This window comes from Lichenostomus cassidix, chromosome 1 (genome assembly GCF_008360975.1).
Source record: "Lichenostomus cassidix isolate B80296 chromosome 1, HeHo_3.0, whole genome shotgun sequence".
NCBI lineage: Eukaryota > Metazoa > Chordata > Aves > Passeriformes > Meliphagidae > Lichenostomus > Lichenostomus cassidix.
In genome coordinates this window covers 24,235,380-24,258,951 of record NC_139479.1, presented here as the reverse complement: position 1 = coordinate 24,258,951, position 23,572 = coordinate 24,235,380, and the positions used below count along the sequence as shown (strand labels likewise).

At 39.8% G+C, this 23,572-nt stretch overlaps 1 protein-coding gene across 6 annotated transcripts in view; it reads right to left on the bottom strand.

Moving 5' to 3' along the window:
• Positions 1-23,572, bottom strand: part of ARHGEF7 (Rho guanine nucleotide exchange factor 7) — a 118,284-nt gene that overhangs the window by 70,265 nt on the left and 24,447 nt on the right. For all 6 annotated transcript variants that reach the window (XM_085053034.1, XM_085053029.1, XM_085053056.1 and 3 more), the window contains exon 3: positions 3,016-3,100. In XM_085053034.1, coding sequence (XP_084909160.1) covers positions 3,016-3,100 — 85 coding nt within the window. The remainder of the gene's footprint in view (positions 1-3,015; positions 3,101-23,572) is intronic.

Below are 23,572 nucleotides of genomic sequence, written 5' to 3'. Positions count from 1 at the left end.
GAGCTTAAGAAGCCCTCAGAGCAATACAGTATTTTCTGTCCCAAGACTAGATGTTTCCACCAGACTACACAAGCCTCCCAACTGCTCTCCTGGTTTTTATGCCTGTTAGTCTCTTTCCTACTGGTTTGCTTTACTTCCAAAGCTTGACCTCCATTTTAAGGATGTTGACACAACTATAGTCTCCTAATAGTTACTTTCAGACTGAAGTAGGTCATGATTATGCAAATCCAAATTATTTTTTGTCCAGAGGAAATAACATATACAGGTTCAGATCCACGGACACCAGTGAATAAGGTGTATCTCCTGGTCCACATCAAACCTCAAGAGAACTCCATTCATCTGAACTGGGAAGTCTTTAAACTTCAGCACAGCATCCAACAGCAACAGAGATGCAGGAGGAGGGAAAGGGTATGAGACTGACAACAAAAAGCAGTGTTGACAAAGGATGCTCCAAGTCCACAGTGATGGAATGGAGAAGACCTTCCCTAGTGCATCTTTTTAAATGACTCATTGTTATCCTTCCAATATCATCATCCTTCAAAAATAAAACCCTATAAATCTACACTCCCTAGTCAGATAGTGCAATATTAGAACTATACATTTTAAGTATTCTGTATGGATAGCATCACTACACATTGAAGTAATAAAAGACATCACACTTTGTGAAACTGCTTTCCTAAAAGCATTTAAAGGCTGTGGTATTAAAAACACTGGTGATTATAATCCATTACAAAAAGGTCATACATTACATGTTTTCACAGACTACCAGGAAAGAAATGGGCTTAGTTTGTAAATCATAACTGTACAGCTCATTCTAAGGCTCCCAGAAATTTTAAAGTTGCCACAGCCATCATTACGTAATAGAACTTAAGGATTAAAAGTAACTGAAACATCTCTATGTCCAGCTTGCTATGTTTCCTAAATGCAGTCATGTTCAAGGACAGAGCCAGAAAAATACCTTGACACAGCTTGCCTAGAAAAACAGGATCAGGTTGACTTATGACAATATGTTGCAGCTTCTGGGCAATTCTAAAACACTACCTAGAATTTACACATGGACTGATTTCTGAAATTTATTAATTTCGCAGCAGCAGAGCTAATAGACCAATACAAGAGCACCTTTATAGGCTTGAATTAGAAACTGCATGTGTCTGAGGTGAAAACATTACTACAAACAAACCATATGCAAATTGAAAGTATTTTTACTATTAGTATCTGAATACTTTCAAATCTATCTGTAATGTTGATATATTTAAAAGGCTTGCAGACCCCATGTATCCATTACGAAAAACTCAATCTTGCATGGCAACAGAATGTGCATGTTTAACACATACTAATTTGGTGATTTCCTCACAAGCTTCACTATTCCATCCATCTAAACATTTCTGGAGTTTGTAAAACCCTTTCTCCCTCTTACCACTATCTCAACTTTCCTATACCAGTTCCTCTCCTCCCATCTGTCAACAAACAGTAACTGATTCCTTGATCCCACCACTCCAGAGATAAATACTTTGATGGAGTGAAAACCCACAGAAGTCCTTCATCAGTAATTATGCTCATTACTCACATTCCTCATATCATAGGAAGGCGTATCTCAGAAGAATCTGTGTATGCCTGAAATTCTTGGAGACTCATATTGGGATCTGAAAGCAATTTTTCAATACTAGAGCGGAGAGATAGAGTCTAACACGCCTGCTACACAATCACTCAACTGATGAAAATTGTTTGGAAGAACAAGAAGGTTTATGCTTGCTCCTAGCAATGAGACAACACCATAGTTTGCATGTGGTTTTGATTTTTGGTTTCCACACCACCACCAAACACTCCCACCAGGAAAAGGATCAGCCCAAGTCCCTTCCAACCAGCTGCAGTTTTGGCTTTTTGATGTGGGCATTACTCCATAGACATCAGGACAAAACAGCCATGCTTCTTCTCCACTTTAATGACAGCAAAGGCAGCAATGGTCAGTGTACAGTAGTTTTAAAGATGTACTGCACTGGTTTGCATTTGTACTTACACTTGAGGTGAGAGGCAGTCTCTCCAACTGGTCTAAACAGCTTCAAAGAAGTCAATGCATTACTCCATGACCATTCATTAAATCTAAGAAGTTGATTGCAAAACCTAAGGGATGCTTTCTAATGCAAGAAAATAAGCTACCAAAAACCAATACTTCTCTTTAAATAGACCAGAGAAGTATTAAAAATGTGAAAAGATACTTATTAGTATTAAATGAAGTAACAGCCATCACTGACTTTTCTATCATCTTCCTTTTCTTCTCCACATAAAACCCAACACATATGGTTCAATATTAGATCTCTCTCACCAGAGTCTAACCTGATGACCAGTACTGAAACTTGCTGCTGAGGGTGGAACAGGAAGAAACCAAAAGGGCCAACGTTAAGATTTCTTGATTGTCCTGGGGTTCAGTTGGCATAATTTAGCACAGCCTCACCCTACAATGATGGATGGACAGCTCTCACCTGTGTGTTACTCCTACAGCTCTCTCCCCTCCCACCAAAGGACTTGAGGCAAGTGGTTCATGACTTCTAGCTGCTAAATGAATGAAATGTGTGGCTCAAGAGATCAAAGACATTGGCTATCCTTTTGTAACTGGCAAGAAAGGATGGTGCTAAGAAATGGAGATGGGGGGGCAAAAATTTTGACACAGCTGTTCAAATAGGAGAACGACAGAATGGAGCAAAAGTCAACTTTAGTATTTCAAGCTTGAAGAAAAAAAAAAAAGAGAAACAACCAAAAAAAACAGGCCCTTTTTCTAAACTGCTTGCCAGCTTAAAGGCTTAGCCTTAGCTCTACCAAAAAGCTTCCTTCTGAGGAAGATACAACTGGAGGATCCAGAGAGAGGAGCCATGGCAAAGTTTTAAAAAATTGGAACCAAAGCTCTTTTAAAATGCTGCACATGTTCACCTTATCATGGGTACAGCAACAGGTGTAAATATACACTGATGCAAGCTGAAAGTAGTTGTAAGCCAGCACAAGACAGAGCAGTCTACTTACCTGCAGTCACCTTATTTAAAGCCACAAGAGAGCTGAGGACTTTGCTGAAATTCTGTCCCTGATAGAGGTCATTTGCATCAAAAGTCTGGAAAAAAAAAAATCATGTATTGAAGTCATAGAAACAAGACTTTAAGCTAAGCATTTCTATAAGATCATACAAACCACGATTTTAGAAGCTATTGCATGATCAAGGCATCAGTCTTTTAGTGGCTGTTATGATCCAGTAAAACTGAGGGGCGGTGGGAGTGGGGGTGTTTCTCCTTAAAAAAAAGTAAAAAACCTAACGAACTAAGGCATTTTTAAATGAAAAGATAATATAGCAACAGCTGCATTTGAAAAAACCTGAAGAACAGAGAAAAGAAAAATCGAGTACCATTTAAGTTACAAGACACTTGAATGAAACAAGTATCAGATGAGAGAAGCACTCTTGAGACATTTTGGTGAAAAAAAAGTTACGAGGTACCATTACTCTTGGAATACTCTTCTTCTGTAGCAGTGCAGTGCACAGACATTGTACCTCATTCTTCATAGTGTACTTTTAAAATTACAAATACTTTGAGAAGTACTACAGTGTACATGCTATCCCTTTACATGGCAGAGAGGAATGCAGCATTCCTGAACATTAATGAATTTTAAAAACAATGAAGTTGCTGGATAGGTTAGATCAAGGATGAGGTTTGGGAAGGTGAGGGGAGGGATGAAAAGCAAGGTTTATTTTTGTTTCAATTTTCTAACTGTGTTAAGGAGATCCAAACTTTGAACTACCTTGCAGAAAACACTCCAGCAACTTTCAAACACTGGGTGATGATATTAAACATCTGGATTTTTTGAGGGAAAGAGGACATTTAAATAAATAAATTCATTGATTAATTAAATTTGCCTGAGGTAATGGAAATATTCATCCAAAGATCCAAAGTCTCATGGAAATACCTCTCACAATAGATTCTGCTTAGGTTGAAAGGAGTCACAGTACTCCTTTTTGTAAGACAAGCTGACAATAAAAGACAGCTGCTACAGTTCTTCCAACTGATTTAAGAAACAGAAAGAGATTTAGTTTTCTGCAGTGTAGCAGTTTTTATCTAAAAAGTCAACAAAAACCTGTTCATTTTCCTGATAACAAACCCATCCCACAGGCACTATCAAAAGTCCTTACCCCAGAAAACAGCCTTCAAAGACGAGAGAGGAAAAACCCATAATCCCAAGGGAGAAGCGAGAAAGGAACAAAGAAAGGCTAAGTTTAACCCAAAAGAAGAGAAAAGGTTAACAAAAGCTGCCTAAAGTAACCACACAAGGGGTTGCCAAACCAGTTGTAACTGGTTACATAATATCCCACGAAAGGTAGAACAGATTTAGGAAACATTTAATGACAGTATTATAGTCGGTAAGGAAAAAAAACCTCCCAATGCATCCACAGCATTTCAGGTACTCACTAACATTAACACACTCATTTCCCTCCCCACCTAGTCTGAGGATCATCTCTGGTCCCAGAAAGCAGCAGTTCTACCTGGGCTGTACAGGTTCTCAAGCTCGAGAAGCATTTACACAGCTCAGAAGAGCAATGCCACACAACACACACAGCATCGAGCAGTCAGAGCCACACACCAGCATACTCCAACCAGCTATTGCTCAGGATAAATAAGTCAAAGAACTATTTCAACAAGTTTCATTGGACTACAGATAATTGAAAAGATTTCTCTTATTTATTTGAAGCTGTAAGTCTTATGGAGAGGCATCAGGGAATTGCCTAGATGTGAATTTTGTAAGGCTTTTCCTCAAACACAAGGAATATTAAAAGACTGTACACAAAAAAGGCATTTAGGAAATAATCTGATTTAACAAAAAGATGTGATAGGTTTTATTAACAGCATAATTTATAAACACAAAACCAGGCTAAAGATCAGCTTAACCACTGCTCAAATTGAGGAAAAAAATTAAGCTGCTATGGAACAAGAAAGTATTGAGAGTGTGAAATTTCCATTGTTACTACACATTTATTGTGCTAGCTTTTAAACAAGTAAACTTGAAGCATGAACAGAATCACAAAAGCCTGGCCCTGATCCTAAAAAAATTAAATACACAAGACAGGTACGGATGCAGAAACCAGAACTGGATCAGACAGGGACAACAAGGGAGAAAGAGAATGATTACAAAAAGGAACATTTTAAAAAAGGTTACAAATTATAGCTTAAACTTACAAAAATTCAAAAACAACCCAACCCTAAATCCATTTTAAGCTCACCTTCATTCTGGATTCTGATAGAGCCAAGAGCTCTCCAAAGTCAGGCTAACTTGAGAACACAAGGATGTGAGGAAGCCTTGTTTCCTGTTATGCTGAGACTATAGAGGATACCAAGAACAATTTGATTGGATCATCCCAACACGTATAGTGCCATAAAAAACCTGTATCCAGGACATGCATCCAGTCTGCAACTTCACAGGAAGCAACACAATGGGAGGATACGAGAACCATTTGCTTCCTTGTGTTTTCACATGAAGCAATTCCAACAGGAAGCCACCCTCAGCAGCTCATGGCCAGCATGCTCATCAACAGCCTACAATAAAGGGGGAGGGGGACATGACTCCCCCTCTAGAGAGATCTTCTTCTTACATTACAAATGTTTAAGAAAAAAACTAACCTAGAGAAATAGAAAGTGAGAAAAAAAAAAAACTTAGGTATTCTAAAGTTTTTGGACTAATTCTTGATTATAAAACCCTTATCAAAAAAAGAAAGAAAGAAATACACAAACCTGCAAAAACCAACAAACATGGGGTTAAATTACAACATCCTAGACAGATACTGTATGCTAAAAGGAGACCAGATCAGTCTAATAACAGTGACCTATAAACAACACCATGCATACACTCAAGAGCATTCTGGCCCTTTTGGTCACAGGACACTGAGTGCCAAAGCCTGTCAATTGCCTACCCTGACCCACGGATTCTGGCTTCCTTTTCCACACCCCACACTAATTCCACACACACAAGCCTGGCTGTCCACCAACACATATATGCATTTTCTGACCCCAGATTTCAACTGGCCACAAACTTTGTTGCTAACAATTTTCTGAGCTCTTCCAGGTCATTGATGAAATGTTAATAACGTGCTCCAGCAGCAATGACAGCAAAACCCCTATGGCAAGATATACACTGGATGGTCATTCTGCATTTGTAATTATTATAAAGCTTATTAATAAAGCCAGTTTTTAAACTGACTTCATGAGAGCCATTTTCACTTTTCCATCACTGACATTTCTTCAACACCAAACAAAATGCCTTAGAGATTCATTTCATCCACATACTGGCTGTTCAACTACCCCACCCACCGTCTGATTTTAAACCAGACTAAACTCTGCATGGATCTGCTTAAACTCCATAACATTCAAAATTACCTGAATGTATTATTAGGGCCATGTTAAGTCATCCAAACCACTAACCCTCAGTGAATGGAGACTTCTGTTCAAACAGTTTTTCTCATCTAATAGCAAGAAGGAAATAAAACTAATAAAAATAATAATAAAACTAATGCAACAATGCTTATCCCTCACATTCCTGCATCAACCAGTACCTACTGAAAAGAAAAAAAAACATTACCCAAGAACTTGATGAAAGAAAAAGGAAATGAGAAAATAAAGCTGAAAATATACCTGGTGAGAGCAGACTACAGCATGCAGTAAGCCTGCAGCAGGATTCTTTTCTTCAAATCAGTCCATTTTGAGGCCTCAGCTAACCTTTATACTATTTTATTTCCCCCTTCTAGACCCTAAAGTCAGAATCTAGTTATGGAGGAACTATTTTTAAAATAAAGATACTTCACCTGATAAAGCAAGGTCTACAACTGAAGGCAGGGGAAAAAAAACCAGGGGTAGTTCAATCAAGCTTTCAAACACACACTTTCTTCAAATATGTCTTCAGTGAATTTAACTTGCTTGTATCCTTAAACCACCAGAGCACCAATAAAGTTTTATCTAACAGTCTGTACAAGAAAAGTTCATATACTGGTTAAGAGTAAAATAGAACAAAATAGAAAGCTTTTTCCCTGCTAGACTACTGCCTTGAATATACACAGGTAGAGCATTTCCAGTGTATTAACACAAAGTATCTGTGTTAACACAAAGCATCTGACAAAAAAAGGTGACAGCTCTCTTTACAAAACTTCTACATCATCAACCACAGCAGCTGAGGAGCTGACTTACAAGCAGCCCAGGCATCTGTGCAGCACAGATAGGGCTGCTGCTGCTAACCTCACCAGCCAGCCCCAAAATAAGCTGTAACCCCTGGGCTGTGTGTGCTAAACCAGCAGGACACTTCCCAGCTCCGTTTCACAGCCTCGGGCCCCTTGCACAACAGATTAGGAGAACATTGGCTCACTCAGCTGGAGGAAATGAACGGAAATGAGCAGAGTGGCTTGACAAAGCACAGCGTGACACGACAACGTGTCACTCCACCTGTTCCTACTGCAGACACTGCAGTGTTTTAGGCCACGGGAGCGTGAATAGAGAAGTGGTAGGAAAAAAGGCAACTCCTGGTTAGAAACAGGTGATCTTGAAAGACACTAGGAAACCCAACACCTGGCTTTGTTGTGCCACCCCCCCCACTGTGGGACAATCCCTGGAGCAGCTGGCAAGGGGAAGCCACAGAGACCATCCATGGTTCACCTTCCAGTGATGACACCTAATACTACCAAGCTGAAGAAAAGATCCTGTCGGTAAGCCCACATGCAAATCACAGATTTGCTCATTTATTCTCACATTAGGTCAGCTCTAAGTGGTGCTGCAGCTATTATGCAGCAGCTGTTCCTCGAGCTGTGCATTATCATCTGAAAGCTGCAGCAGTGAAAGGAGAGATAAGAAAAGCAGGGAACTATGACAACTGAGAGGAAAGGAAGGGGTGGGGGGAGAAGAGATGATTACAAATGTTCTGGAAATCTCTATGAAGCATACTGTTGCCCAAATGTAGCACTGTACAGCACAAGGGAGAGCTAAAAGAAAAACGTAAGTTCTGTTTCAAAAATTAAGAGTAGGATAAAAGGAAAGGTTCGAAAATAACTGGGAGAACAGGCCTGCAGTACAAGATTTTTGTGCCATTTGGTAACATATCACAAGAGAAATGCCAGTGGTAAAGAATAAATAAAACTTCAGAGGTGGTCTGGAATAAATTTTGCTGCTCATATGAACCTGCTCCTCAAAAGTAAAAGCCTATCTGTATTAAAAACACCACATCATCTAAAAAGCTTTATTTAATTCCTGCAACTACTAATACTTTTAAGACATAGCAGGTTATCTACAAAAGCAAGCAAAACCAGCTGTAAAAATGTATATGGAAGTTTGTTGTGTCAGTGTGTACATCTGTGTGTGCATGCATCCAGATACACATTTCCAACACAAATCCAAAGAGGACAAAGGTTAAAAAACTTGTTTTGGAGTCCTAAAACTTTCCAGCTCCTAGAACTTTTCCCAAACCAGACACATCAAAGCACTAAGGATTCTACAGAGCATTAATTTCAAATACTAAACAACATTGTATCTAAGTCACTGATTCAAAGTAAACATCTAAACATTGCCGAAGCTAAACATATACAACTTATTTTCATCAACACAAGCAAAAATGACATCAAAAAACACCCAAGCCCCACAAAGAAATGCTACATTTCCTTTTGGAGATGAACTGTACAATTTAAGTTTTCCAAATCTGTTTTTAGAATGTGACACAGCAAGCTAGTATCCTCAAATGAATTGTTTTGGAAGAAGTCATAGAATTTAGTATTTTTGCACATAAACGTTTAGTAGTAGCAAAGCAAGACGTAATTTAAAAAGCAGAAATAGAAAGGTTAGCACTGCCTACACTTGTGTAAGAAAACATAAGAACATAAGCCTGTTCCAAATTTCTACCTGCACAGCAAAACAAAAATTACATTTATCACAGCTCCATCCTAAAACACTTTCAAACTGCTTTGTATACTTTTGATCTTATAGATGATACCACAAACTGGTAATCCCAGCTGCCACAGAGTGTGAGATTCAGGGGCACAAGGTATTAATACACAATTGAGTACTATGGCTTAAGGAAGCTCACAATCCTGGAACTACACACAAAAATAAAAGTTACCGGAAATAAATTACCAAGGAAAATCTGATCGGGACACTGAAGTTGAGATGTCTCAGTACTTGCCAATGTAACAGGTTACACCTACATGCTTGGCTGAAACACAGCAGTTGCATAAGCACCTTCTAGTGCCAATGAAGAGAGGCACCTCAACAAGAAAACTTGGCCAGAAACATTCCCTGAGAAAGATTCAGCCCAGCAAAAGCCCCTTCTCTTCCTGATATACACAGACAAAACTGTGCAAGCTACTCCCCTAAAATAAATCAAGAAACACAGCTGTGGAAATCCAGGCCAAAATGCAAAGGGAAAGCTGTGTCCAACTAAGAAGACACACAGCATTAAGGGGAAACCCCCCCCCAAAAAAAAGAGCAATAAATATATATTTAAAAATAAATACACACAGCTCTGCTATTAAACAGAATAAGCAATCAGTGATAAAAATGGTAAAATTTAATTTTCACTAGTAACTGCACAAGGCAGACACTGCCAGTGCATCTTATAAACAAGAACATGGTTAAAAAATAGTCATTTTCTCAGGGAAAACCACAAGAGCAAGGTAAAGGATTTTTCCAAATGAAATAGACTGTAGAGAAGGTAAGCAGCTTCTAGGTCTCACTACTCTCCCACCACGCCTACCCCTCACAAGAACAAAGCTAACGTCTACTCTGGGACTGTGATGCTGATTCTGAGGGCAGACACTTCTACTCCATGAAACCAGTGCCTTCTTGTATGAATACTTCATTAAAGATCTGTGTAGCAGTTGAAAGCCTGTAAAGTCAATTTTTAAGCCTGCCTATGAGACAGACGCTGATGATCAGTTTGAGTAAGTTTGTCAATAACTTGCAACTACCAAAAAAAAAAAAAAAAAAGATTTGGCAGACTTTGGTCTTCCAAATTCATGTGATGTATGTAACGCTATCAACTGCTCACCTCCCCAAGACTACAATCCCTCTTAGATATGAATAACTGAATAATGGGAGTAGCTGACCCCTTGAGTGGCCACATTCTTTTTAAAATCCAAGTAGTAGATCATGATTTTGGGAAGCTACTCCATTCCACAGCTTCTGCTACTTTAGACTCTGCTGGGCATCAACCCCATTCAACACTGTCTTGATGGAGCAGCATGGAGAACATAAGCCTTCCTGAGTTTCAGTTTAGAGCATGTCTATCATGCCCTGAAGTACTAGGATTAGTTCACAGGCAGGTATCCCACCTTCTCCTCCATAATCCATAAATTAATGTCAAACTTTCAAGTAAGGTTACTGCAACAGAATCTGCACACTGTTCCCATTTTCACGTAGAAACATATATTATGGCATCATCATTTTCATACACCTACAGTTTATTCCTGACTTCACTTTTTTCCGCCAATAATAAGTTAAAAGAAACAAGTTATGAAAAAGCCCTAATGAAAGAACCATCTAAAAAATGGCTCTGGCACAAACTCCTGACCAACACTTCATGCTAACTAAAAGTATCAGGAGCACTGAAAATGAAAAAGACCTGAAATAGATCAGTCAGTCACAGCAGAAATTAAAATGACAGGACAGCAACAATGGTTAACACTACCAAAACAGGCTGCCCGAAGGACCTGGCCAGGGTCTGGAAGTAGTTACTGAACATAAGCATTCAGAATTAAATCCTCTCTTTCCCAATGGCTGAACTGAGTAGTGACACAATAAATATTTTAAGGCTCAGATTAAACCAGTTCCTAAGAAATAGGAAGTTGATATACTCAGGAAACGTTCAACTAGGTTTCAAACATTAGGAAGGGAGATGTCTCCTTCTGGCATACTTGAATTTTAGATTTATTTTCTAAAATTAAAAAAAAAGCACACCAGCTAAACTGTGAACATCTCCATACTCTTACCTAAAAACACAGGAAGGATGGCTTGCCACCACTGATTTCAGATGCCTTCTGTCTAGGTGAATTTTCTGCCAACATTTCTCAACTAATTTCTGAAGTATCAGCTTAGTTTCAAAAGCCATGCTGTATAGGGAGAGAGGAAGAGAGGCCTATATAATGAAGCAAAAAGCTTAATTTATATAATGAAAACTTTTGGGAAAAAAAAAAAAAGAAGAAAAACTAGGAAAACCTGCTTCTCTGAGTCCAAAATAGGTAGTGTTACCTGCAATCCAAATCTCCATTTGCAAAACAAATAGAGATTTCCATGAAGTCCAAGCACCACAAGAGACAGACTTGATTCAGAACAGCACTGGTCAGAGACACAGGCACGCCCAGAGCATGTCAGAGAGCAAGAGCTGGAGGTGGGTGAAAGGAGGCATCTTACTGCAAAAGATTTTGTACTACATGAGGTTATCATCTCCCTCTTAAAATAGCCTGCTGGTTGTTTTACTACACTACCACGTGCTCTAACCACAACTTAAATGCCATCACATGCTCACATTTCATCTGGAACAAATGTGTGCAGCCAAGTGATCAGATGATGCACAGATTCAGCATCAATGGAGAATGAACTACGGACAGAGCACAAGCCAGAAGAACAGACCCACTGACCTCATGTGCACTTATTTCCCCCGCTGCTTATCAGCTCGCTGTGTGCACACACACTTTTAAAAATAAACATATTAACAGAAGAAACAGGAAAATGCTTGTGGCATTAAATATGTACTAGTGGCCGAGGAAGAAAGACTGAGGGGAAATTGATATTCTGGCAACAGTCAGAATTTGATTGTGATTAAACATGTGGGGAAAAAAAGTGGGAGAGAAGGAAAAGGGGAACATAGAAAAGTAAGAATGAAAGAAAAAAAAGAGAAAAAAAAACATTACACTCTTCTGGTAAAAAGGGATTTAATCAGAAATCTCAATTGCTTCCTTAATATACTGTGGAAAGTGCCAAAAATTAATAATAAAGGCTTGCTCGATTTTCATACAGCTTGTATGAAACTTTCATTTAATTTAGAATCACCAACCAGAAAAAAAGTAATTCCCAAGTAGTTAGCAAAAAAGAACAAGTCCCAAAACCAACACTTCAGGTTTCAACTAGAATAAATTCAATTCCATACTTCCTTTTCAAAAATTCACTGAAGAGCACAAAGCTGTATGCACACCCCTCAGCTACAGCTTCTCCCAAGCAAGTCCTCACCAATCCATAGTCTACCATTCTGCTTCCACCCAGCACAAATACTCTTTAAAAGGCGGCCTAGGGCTGGGTCTCTCCCTTTCTCACAGGTACCTGCATCAATGTGATCCAGCATCCTCCACCATCAATACTCATTTTGAAAGAGCCAGCACAGGATTTATCCTGGAAGCAGGGACATGCCTCACCACAGGCCAGCAGAAAAGTCATCTCTCTGAAGGACATGGCAGACACCTCAGGGTCAGACATGCAGCACAGGTCTAGGTAAACCTTTCCTGCTCTGGATTTGCAAGCCCATGAACCAGCGCAAGCTTTCAGGAGCAAAACTCCCTTCTCTCACACCACCTTATACTCTTTTCTTACAGGGGGCCATTAAACTGAACTCCCAGAAAACTAATCTAACTAAACTAGCACGAGGAAAGCTTGCTGCAAATTTCATGAGCTAAACCAGGCCAGCATCAGATGAGACCATCATCATAGCAACGCATGAGAGAAAAAATCTCTTATCTGTCATGGGGACAAAAAAAAAAAAAAACCACCACAACAACAAACCAAAAAAACCCCAAACACTTAGCTACAGTCCAGCCACGGCCAATCATCCAGCATCATTCAGTAGTAAGTTTCTGTATGAAATTCAAACTTAAGGTTTATGGGAAAATCTATAAAAATTTTATCTATAAAAATTTCCACATTCCAAATTAATAAAAGACGCCCTCTAGCAGGTTACAAGCAACCACAAAAATTCAATCCACACCAATTCTGCTTATTCATAGTAATGCCTGGGGATTCAATCTGAAATAAAGAAATAAAGATAACTTCCTTCAAGAAACTAGCTATTTGATAGTTCTGATTCATCAGCTGATACACTATATGATGGGCTTGGGTAGCCAAGCAGACAAGGGCAGCTAGAGGTAACATTTTGAGCAGTCAGGCCCAAGAGTTTATCTGAATTCCTTCCTAACAGTTTCATCTCCACAGTCCAGGGTTCTTCCAGCCTCATCACCTTGGCTACTGCAGATGCCTTCACTTCAATGCCCTCTCCAAAACAACTGCTCCCACTCTGACCATCCCAGCACAGAGTTTTAAGTCCAGCCTCTCACTGGCAACACATACTGCCTCACCAGTGCTGCCCAGGCCCCGATCCCACACCCTGATCCAGACAGCAGCTCCTGGCTTTCCTACAGCCACACAATGAATACAGCAAACCTCAGCCATCATCGGATCAATGGTAACCATGCAGAGACATCCCCATCTATCACCTGGATGCAGGCAGCCAATGCTGAGGAGTGCAGGCCTGTGGTAGTTGGTGCCCTGTATGGTCAGGAGTGTGTCTGTCCACAGGCACGAGAGCTTGGGACCTCTGGTGGAAGAATCAGGTACACTAATTTGTCCTTTTACAAGTTATGGCGTCCTTTTACAGTTCAGTGACTGGCAAAGACTACTTTGGTATGAGCTCTTTGGTTAATGTAACTGCTGCTCCTTGTCAAGAATTTCTAGCAGAGAGCCATACACTCCTCCAAGCAGCATCTACGGATGTCATCTGTGGAACCAGGATGAGCACTTAAGAAAAATCAGTGACAGCTTATTTGGGCCCAAAACCTGCATCTCAAGAGTTGCTAATAAGGAAAAATACAAAAAGGCAAATATCACACAGTAATATTTCACCAAGTTTTTTTCCAACAGTTTGTCCCAGGGACTACCTGCATCAAAAGGTCTTAAATGGATCTTTAGTCACTTCTGTAAATGATACAATTTCAATTTCTACAAAAACCCACAGAAATCATTTGCACACCTCAGTTACAGGGTGAAGAATCACTTCCTTTCATTGGTTATGACTTTGACAATTGCTTGGTTTTTTCTGAGTAACTCCTAGCTCCTGTGCAAGGAGAAATAAAAAGCAATGTTTCCACTTTCTCCATGCTGCCTGTTACCAAGACCCTATCAACCTCAGATACTCATCTCTTTTGATGACAGAGGAGTCAATTTATCTGCACCTCACACAGGCTCAATTCCTTCATTTTCTTGTAACAAGTTCTGTTAAGCCTTGAAATGGCAGACTATTCCATTTCCTTTAAATATTGCATTTCTCCTGGGCACTGCTGTAAAAATAATTCATCTTGATGCCACAATTCACAGAACAGTCAGTGACCAAGCACAGCATCTCTGTGATTTGCCAGCCCTCCATGATACCTGTCAGTAAAAGAACTCAGATACTAAATTGAAATTTTAACTACAGCAAGCAACATAATACTTGGCACAGCCTCAGCAGCAGAGGAATGGAAGGCAGCAAACATGAACCAAGCTTTTAAAGATCGAGGAAGAAAAGAAGGGAAGAGATCCAGAGATCTATAGACCAGCAAAGCAAATGCCTAAGCCCAGTAAATTGATAAAAGCTGTAATAAAACCAGAAAATAATAATTAGTGAGGTTTGCATAAATAGGGCAACAGGAAAGAATTAACATTATTTTGGTAGAAGGAAGTAACCTTTACAAAATGCTTCTGTGCACCTTGAAACAATTAGCCAAAGATAGGGTAGTCCAGTTAATACATCATATGTGAATAACCTTGGAAAAGACAACAGAGCAAGGGTTGGTTTTACTTTAAACAAAGGTAGCAGACTCCTCTTAAAGAGTTAGAAGTGCTACAGAAGAAACAAACAACAGCTGTACACAAACAACTTGGTTTCACTATGAAGAGAGTATCAAAAGTGACCCATAGAGATCAAGCCTGGGAGCCACAGGCAACAGACAGACATTTTTACTGTTTCCATAGTATTTCTGTAGCTTAAATACAGCTGTGGTCCACTGTGATATTAACAAAACAAGAAAGGATCCAGAGATGTAAACGGTTTAAACCAACCAAATTAATGCAATGGTATTCATATGAGGAAAAAGCAATCTGAACATGTTCATCTTGGAAAGAGATGGAATACAGTACAGTATACTAATGCTGTATGAAGTCACATATAGCATGGAGAACATCTGTAATGCAAAAACAAAGGCAGCCACTGCCACCAGCTGCAGCAGCTGAACAAACAAAAGGACATTACTATAAAATGCATAATTTAGACATAGAACTTACTGCCATAGGATACTGTGAAGGTAAATAAAGCTCAAAATAGCTTTTGAAAGCTATTTAAATAAGCCACAGAAGGAGGCCCACGAAGCTGTTGAATATATAGTGATATATCTCTGACTACACAAGAAGCTCCTCAGCTATGGACTGTGAGCAGCTGGGGAGATTTAACAAAAGGTATCATGCTCTATTTTTACCAGGTTGTTTAAGGTTTTTTTACCTTTTCTTCCAGGCAACTACTACAGACCTGCATCTCACAAGATAACAAAGTAAGCTAACTTTTGCTCTGAAATTGCATAGTTATCCTTATGTCACTGGAGACAGTAAAACTATTTCTACTTTTTAATGTCCAAAACCAAGTCAGGCAAAAGAAGTTTTTTATGCTAATGTAGTTACTACAGAAAAAAAAAAAAACCCTCTGTAAAACACTGCTTGAGTAACAATAACTAGCATTTATTCCCCAAATTCTCAAAATGATGCATCAAATTTTGTTTCACAATTACCACAGGATTTAAAAGCTGAGCTAAGCAATTGAATTTGTCATAATGGAAGATACAGAAATATTATGACAGAAGTTACCTTGGAGAAGACTAAGAACATTTTACCTAGTTCAGTCTAACTGTTACTCCAACGGTCAATGCTGACTCAATGTCTCCCACAGGTGTATCCCCCACATCTCTCCAGTGAGGGATCTGGTCACAGCACAATCACAGAATCACAGGGTGAGGCAGAGAAAGTGGCAGGGCTGTGTCTGAGACTGTAGACTATTGGGATTACTCAATTTCACATGGGATTACCCAATATCACATGCCCACAGCAAAAGATGTGCAACAAACCTTGTCCATCACTAAGATGCAAACACTGTAATGCTAATACAACTAAATGCACCACCTCAACACTGACGTGACTTTGCCCCACTTCTAAATTAGCTAGCAATTATGTCTAGGCTTAAATGATAGCAAGGAGATTAGCAAGAAGAACCAGCTCCAAATATCACTATACCAATATGTTAAAGTTATGGCACAGAACAGAAGTAACATTTTGTTACAAAAATTTCATGTGATATATTAACAAGTGGGAGTTTTCTCCCCACTTAATCTTTGCTATTTAAATACCACAAAAAAGTCAGCCTTCATCTAGAAGAACAAGTTATGGATTATTATACTGACCCATCTTCACAGTTGATACTGTGGAATTGAAGTTGATACTAATGGCACTTCTGTGGGAGGCTCACAATTTTCTAATATGCAAAGTCAAGTGTGCTGAGTTAATGACGAGGCTTCAAGTATAACTGAAACCCCACAGGGAAGCATTTAAAACTGAAACTACCATTTACATAATACCTTCAGATGAAAGGATACCAACCAAACCACATGGATCTACAGCATCCTCAGAAACACAATTCAACACTGTAAAGCCATAAACTACTCTAACACTGGCATTTAGCACAAGCCTCAGAACAAGCCAAAGTAAGAGCACATAGAAACCCTTTTCAGATTATCATTTCCATTACACTCCCCAAAAACCCCACGTAAAAATTCCTTCTGAGATCACTAATGTGTCTAACATCAGTCTCAAGACCTCAACCTTTTATCTGTGAGAATAAAGCACAGCTCCAGTTATTACCAGAGTCATGCAGCACTGGAAATCTAACTTCTGCAAGACATGCAGACTGCAATACATACTGATTTATTATCACAGAAAATGCTAATGCAATGAAATAGAAAAGCAAAAGATCATTTATTAAAAGCAGTAACTAGGGCAGTGATCACAAAGATCTGGCCTCAGAGGAGTTCAATACACACAAAAATACCACCAAGGTGCTATGCACATGGCAAAAGGAAGCATCACATGCTGCATGGATAATGGAGTAAAATGTGCCATTCTCAAAACAGGTTAAAAAGTTAGCCAAATATTTACAATTGGATGCTCCAGAAGCATTTAGAAATACAAAGACATGGTTCCAACAAAGTGGAATTGTTTAAAAATCTTCAGCAAAGTTATCTCAAAATGTTACTGCTACTCAAAATGGTACTGCCAGTATCTTATCTTTATGGAAGACATCATCAAGAAAGTGACTTTGTGTTCCAAAAACACAAAACAAAACAAAATTCACCTTCTATGGGTAGAAAATCCTTTCAAATACACTGCAAGAAACAACGCAAAGCTAACAAAGCACAAGTTAGGACAATATTCAAGTTTTCCAACAGATCACAACTCCTAGTGAACAATATCAAGATAACACTGTTTTTAATCTCTAAGCAGTAACAGTAGCTCTGGAAGTAAACATGCACTATTTAAAAAATCTGACACAAAGTAACTATTAAAAAAGCACTCCTCATTTGTTAAGAACTGACTGTAAATGCTTGTTTTGTACTATCAATCTGCCAAGCAAAATTCGTTTTGTCCAAGCCTTTGTAAGGTTTCTAGAAGAGCCTACCTTATTTTGGACCAGACTGTTGCCCTATACAACACACCTGATAAAACAACACATGTATACTGCACACCTACAGTACATACTCCTCGTATCTGTGCCCTCAAACACAGATATGTTCACTAAAAACTAAAATAATTAGTTTTAGGGTACCCTGACAATAAATCCTCCCATGAAGACTGTGCTCAAAGCTTGCAGAAGTGGTTTCCACAGTAGCTTTTACCAGCCATGAAAGCAGCTCCTTTCAGAAAGACATTCAAACCATAATCCCTAACTTCATGCGACCTTTTAAAATGGAGTTAAGCCATAATGCAGTGTCTGGATCATACCAAAGCAATTCAAGTCCTGATGATGGCAATTCACCACCCTAAACTCCATTGCTCTAGTGCCTTCTGAACAATTTAACTTCCACGGTACCACAAGCCACTGGTGCTTCCAACATGAGAGTATCTCCTTGCCAGTGCCATCCTGACAGCCCAACTAATGGCCAAGGTATTCTGTCAAAAACTCTTCATGCCATGAAGCAGGTGAGCAGCTGTGGTCTCTCCAAGCTGCTTGAGAGCAAGTCCTCTGACTGTCAAACAATCCACAGCTCACTGCCTGTGAGGAGGCTGCATCAGCTTGCATAAACTCCCTCAGAGAGGCTTTTTTAAAAAGGCAGGAAAACAAAGGAGGTGAGAGTTTCATGCTGTGACTTCATATCCTTCATTAACTTGAAAGCAGGGCACCCAAGGCTTCCTCTTTAGGACTACAAAGCCTCCCTATTGTACAAAAGGAAAAGAAATGCACAAAGATGAAAAAGTTGTCTTAATATTAAAATCAAGATTATTTCAAACAAACCTCAGTATATCTCACTTCAAGCATCACCACAGTTACCTGAGGGTAGACACTGCCAGGAAAATATAATTATCTAGTGAAACTATTAGTATTCAGTAGGTAGTGAGGACACTCCTTGATGAGACCCGCCTTAACTACCACCAAGAACAGACTGAACTTGAGGGCAATTACAGGCAGCAATTAGGTAGAATTCAATCCAGCTTCAGCACTTCCTGTAGTGAGGTAAAACAATTAAGACCCTATCAGAAGGACTGAGCATGGCAGTACATCACCCCAACAGATCAAGTCTCTTAAGAGGCGTGAGCAGAGGTCTGACAAGCTCTACTTCCAAAAGCAACTGCCCAATTCAAACCACGTGAAATAAAAGCTACATCCAGAAATAAGGCAGGGGAGCGTGGCAGACAAAGAATGACACTGCCAACAGTAAGCTTCACCTAAATTTGAGAAACTTTTTCAGATGTCTGGGTCCATGACGTCTTCTTTTTTATCTGTAAAGACTTGATCCCACCCACCACAGGCCATCATCTGGAGAGGCTTCTGCTGTTGACTATAAAAGGAAGCCTCTCCACAGTTAACTTTAGCTGGGATCCATGAGACAGTGCTTAAGCCAAAGGAAGGGAAGGGTAGTGTTACAGAGACCTGCAGCCTTTGCAAAACCCACTCACTTTAACTACACTCTCAGATACAAAGTTGCACTCTCCCTTTCCAACTAGTTTTTCAGCCCATCACCCCCTTTCCTGTAACAAACTAGACTGGCTGAACCCCAAACCAATCCAGCTTTTTTCCTCCAGTAGTTCTCTGCATTTCAAGCACCTGACCAGCACCAGAGCTGACCTACAATAAGCAGTCAGAACAGATAGAAAAACACTTGTCTCTTTGACCAGACACCGACCTTGGAAACGTCAGAAATCAGGGTTAGACAGTTGATGCTAAGCTAGCAATGACAGGAGAGAGGAAACAGTTGCAAGTCACCTAGGAAAACATTGCAGAAAGGAAGATCAGAACTCAAAACACAAGCAGAAAAACAGAGCCAACAAGAAAGAGAGAACAGGAGAGGAGAAACAAACAGTTACTAAGAATTTGGTAGAAGCCAAGTCATATCATCCCTCTGCTATCAACACTTAGAAAACATAGCAGTTGGGAACATGCCCATCCCTCCCCAGCTCAGCACAAAGCAGAAACCTGAGCTTACCACCACTGGCAGATAAGCTGACAGCTCAGGTGCAGAGGCTGAGCTGGAGAGACAGCAGATCTCCCACACATCACCAAGCTGCCACAGAAAGCTTTCTTTTTTCCTACTTCTTTTGAAGTCTAGGATCACCTAAATATGATCTGCATATTCACAGTACAATAATCTATCCCCCCACTTTGTGCCAGCCACAGCTCCTTCTTGACCCCGACAAGGTCAATTTGGTAGGAAAGAAGGCAGGTTGGTAGGGTTCCTTCTGCCAGCCGACCTTCCAGCACCATCTCACCTTGGAGTCTGTCAAGCACCCATGCTAGACAGTGGATGGGCAAGAAATACACAAGTGATAGCACATGTCACTGCTGCTCTACTGCCACAATGGTTTTATCTACCCTAGGACCACAGCCTGGCTTCAGCCTGCTCTGCATCAGGTTCTGCACTCACAGCTCCAACTGAGGCCCAGAGGAGCTGTGTCAAACTATGGACACTTGAGGCTAAAGCTCAAGCACTGTGGAACAAGGGTAATACCACTCCTTCAGAAACCAAACCAAAAAGAGCATTGTGGGAAGCACTACATCCTTATAGCAGCTGATAATTCTGCCTCCGAACTAACATCTAAATCCAAGAAAATTCTGAGACCATCCAATGAACAAAGGAAGAGCAATGAACAGCTTTACAGCTAGAACCAGGCAAGGTTCCCAGAAAAAACTGAGCAATTACCTACTTAGCACAATGCACATACAGAGGGGGCCCTTTAACACTTTTTGGGTTTGGCACAGCAATTTTCTTGGTCAAAGCGCTGGTAACATGCACCTCAAATGGAATTGAGCAAAGTGTGGTGTGCAAGAGTTAAGTCTACCATTGGCCTAGTCTTGCAATGCTTTTACAATACAAAGCTAAGTATCCCACTTACCTACTATTAAGCTAAACTAATACAAAAGCTGATTTATTTACACCTGTGCAAAACAACCCCAATTACATGCTTTTGAGTGTGTCAGCTGAGGGAAATAGACTGCAGCATTTTAAGTTACAATAGTGTCTCATTTCTATCTCAAAGTGTACTTTCCAAAGACTAGAGATTTTTTGGAGTGCTCTAAAGGCACATGTACCTTATACTGCATCTGCTGACAACAGCTATAAATAAAATTACACCCATTCACTTAGTTTTGAATGCTATAGTAACATTTGAAAATTAAATACCTTTAACAAGAAATATTAATAAAAAAATTAAGAGATAAGCCATCTTAATAAGCAAGTACTGGCAGGAAAGAAACCAACTAGCTGACTGGCATCTTCAAAACTGCTGAGCCCTCCAAGACAGCTAATTAACTTAGGCCATAAATAATACATAGATGTGGTCAATTTAACTATCAGCAGTTTACAATATCAAAGTCAGGTAATTACTACAACTTTGTACTTTAACAATGAAGAACTGCTTTTTCAGTTTTATTGCCAAGTACAGAAAATAACTTTAGCTGCATTTATCCATGAAATTTATCTTTTGCAAAATGTTCATGTGACACCAGGGTGAAGAGCTAGCCTAAGGCAAAGCATGTGAAAATGCATTTTCTTGTAATTTACTTTATGCTGCTTACAAGCCCACAGGGTGGATGGATTTAAATTGCCCATTCTAATAATGATTAGATTAGTATAGATTAACATCCCATTCCATGTTTGTAATTCAAACATTTTCCTAAATATTTGGCATCAATCTTTATTAAAAAAAAAAAGTGAGTGATTACCCTATCTCCACACACTTAAGTGCTTTAACATACATGACTTAAATGCTTTAACAACACAGACTTTGATCAAACGACAAAATTTGATCAACTATGTCATGATTTCTGCAGAGGCTTGCTTTTAGACAAAACATGGTAATTGCTTAAAGGGTAGATTTTGAAGGCACTCTATGAAGCTAATAAACACACAGAACACACACAAAAAAAAGCAATTCAATATGTTTTGAACAGAAAACCAGTAAATTTAACAAGTACGAAGGAACTTTTGTGCCTGATGATTTAAAACCATGTGCTTCCAGGCACTTTCTGCTAAGAGACTTAAGAATCAGGGACTGTCCTTATCTTACCTCATTTTTATTCATTAATTGAGTAAGTGTGGGGGGTGTGATAAATTCCACCCCCTCTCCCAGGCTCTTTGCTTTTTACTGACTGAATGAACTCAAAATGTTTGAAGAATAGACTGATCCAGATAAAAAGTATATAAAGGTCCATTTATTTTAGATTGGGTTGCTGCTGTCAAAAGACAACGTCCGAGACTCCTCCCTTCTCTGCTGTGTCCTCTGTGCCACAGTCACTCAGCCCACCCAGTTCTGAGGGTCAATTACACTGGAAGAAAAATCTAACCCAGAGATTGGCAGGGAAGCAATGAACAGATCACTGGGAGACTGTAAGATCATCTAAAAATAAAACAAGAGGTGTTTCTGCTTGTGTTTCTTTAGAAATAATCATGAAACACAACAAAAACTCATCTAGATGATGTAAAAATAATGCACAGGCAGTACACATTTGCTGCCAGAGTTTACAACTCTGTTAGGAAAGTAAAACATGAAACTGACAGATGCCTTGCTAGGGGTGTTTCATTGCAACTCACATTAATCTAAACCAGTGTGCCCTTCTCTGCCGTGTTCAGTCACTGCCAGGCAGGTGGGCAACGGGAAAACAGATACCCAGAGTACCCATTCTTGAAATTTTTCAGAGGGGGGCAGAGGGGGAAGCAGGAAGGGTAATTTAATTTAATCCAGGGGAGTGGTTCGGTTTTCAGCAGTAATTGTCCAGGAGAACTGCTTTTGCTGGCACTTCCAGCCAACACTCTCCTAAAAACATCATGCAAAACAGCCTAGGGATTGTTGTGAAGCAAGAGTGGACATCACAGAAGACGTTATCAGGCAGGAATTCTGCAAGTTATTTAACAAGTGTATATCTGGCCAAAACTACTAAACATATCATCTCATTCTCACTAGTCCTCTCTCTGATAACAAGTCTTCTGCCCTCCTCAAGGAAAACATGTCAGGGGTAGCAGTTAGAAAACAAGAGTGGAGAGCATGGGAATAATTTTAAAAGAAACATAGATAATAACTCAGCACTAGCAGGAGAAGATCTGCGAAGATGCCCTTTACAAACAGGAAGTACATCAGCTAGAAATGGCATGTATTTGTTGTTGGCTGCTCCCACCTCTAGTTTTACCTTTATTATTTCACAACCTAAGGAGGCTGCACTACTTCCATTTATAGGGCTGGTGAAGCAAGTAGCATCAAGGATTTGTATCAAAGGAGCTTGGCTCAGTGTTTAATTTTTTATTTGTAAATTGGACTCAAAAGTAACTGCTACTTAACAGTTTCTAAACACTCCATTCAAAGAAGCCTGGCCAACAACAGTCGAAAAATTGGAAGAAGTCTATTGGGGGAAAAAGAATCAATCAGGATTTCATCTGATAAAAATAAGCCTCTAGCCCCAGCCCTTCAGAAAGCAAAGGGTCCCCCAAGAATGCCTCACCCTCTCCTTGCTGGCCCCAAAGGCAAAGAGGGCAGATGCTGGGCTGCCCACACACAGGCTCCCAGCAAAAGCTGCCAGCAGGACAGAGCCACCTCAGGACACCACACAGGAACACAGTCCTGCACCAGAAGGGTGCTCACCCCTCTTCTTTCCAAGGCATCAGTGCTCAGGCTCATGTATTTGCACTTGGCCCACAAGATGGCACTGACAGAAAAACTTTGCTCCCTCTTTTTTCCTCTCTCTCTGACACGAGGCCCACCACTGGCCCTGGACTGATTCAGAGGACTGCCACCTACTGAAACATCACATC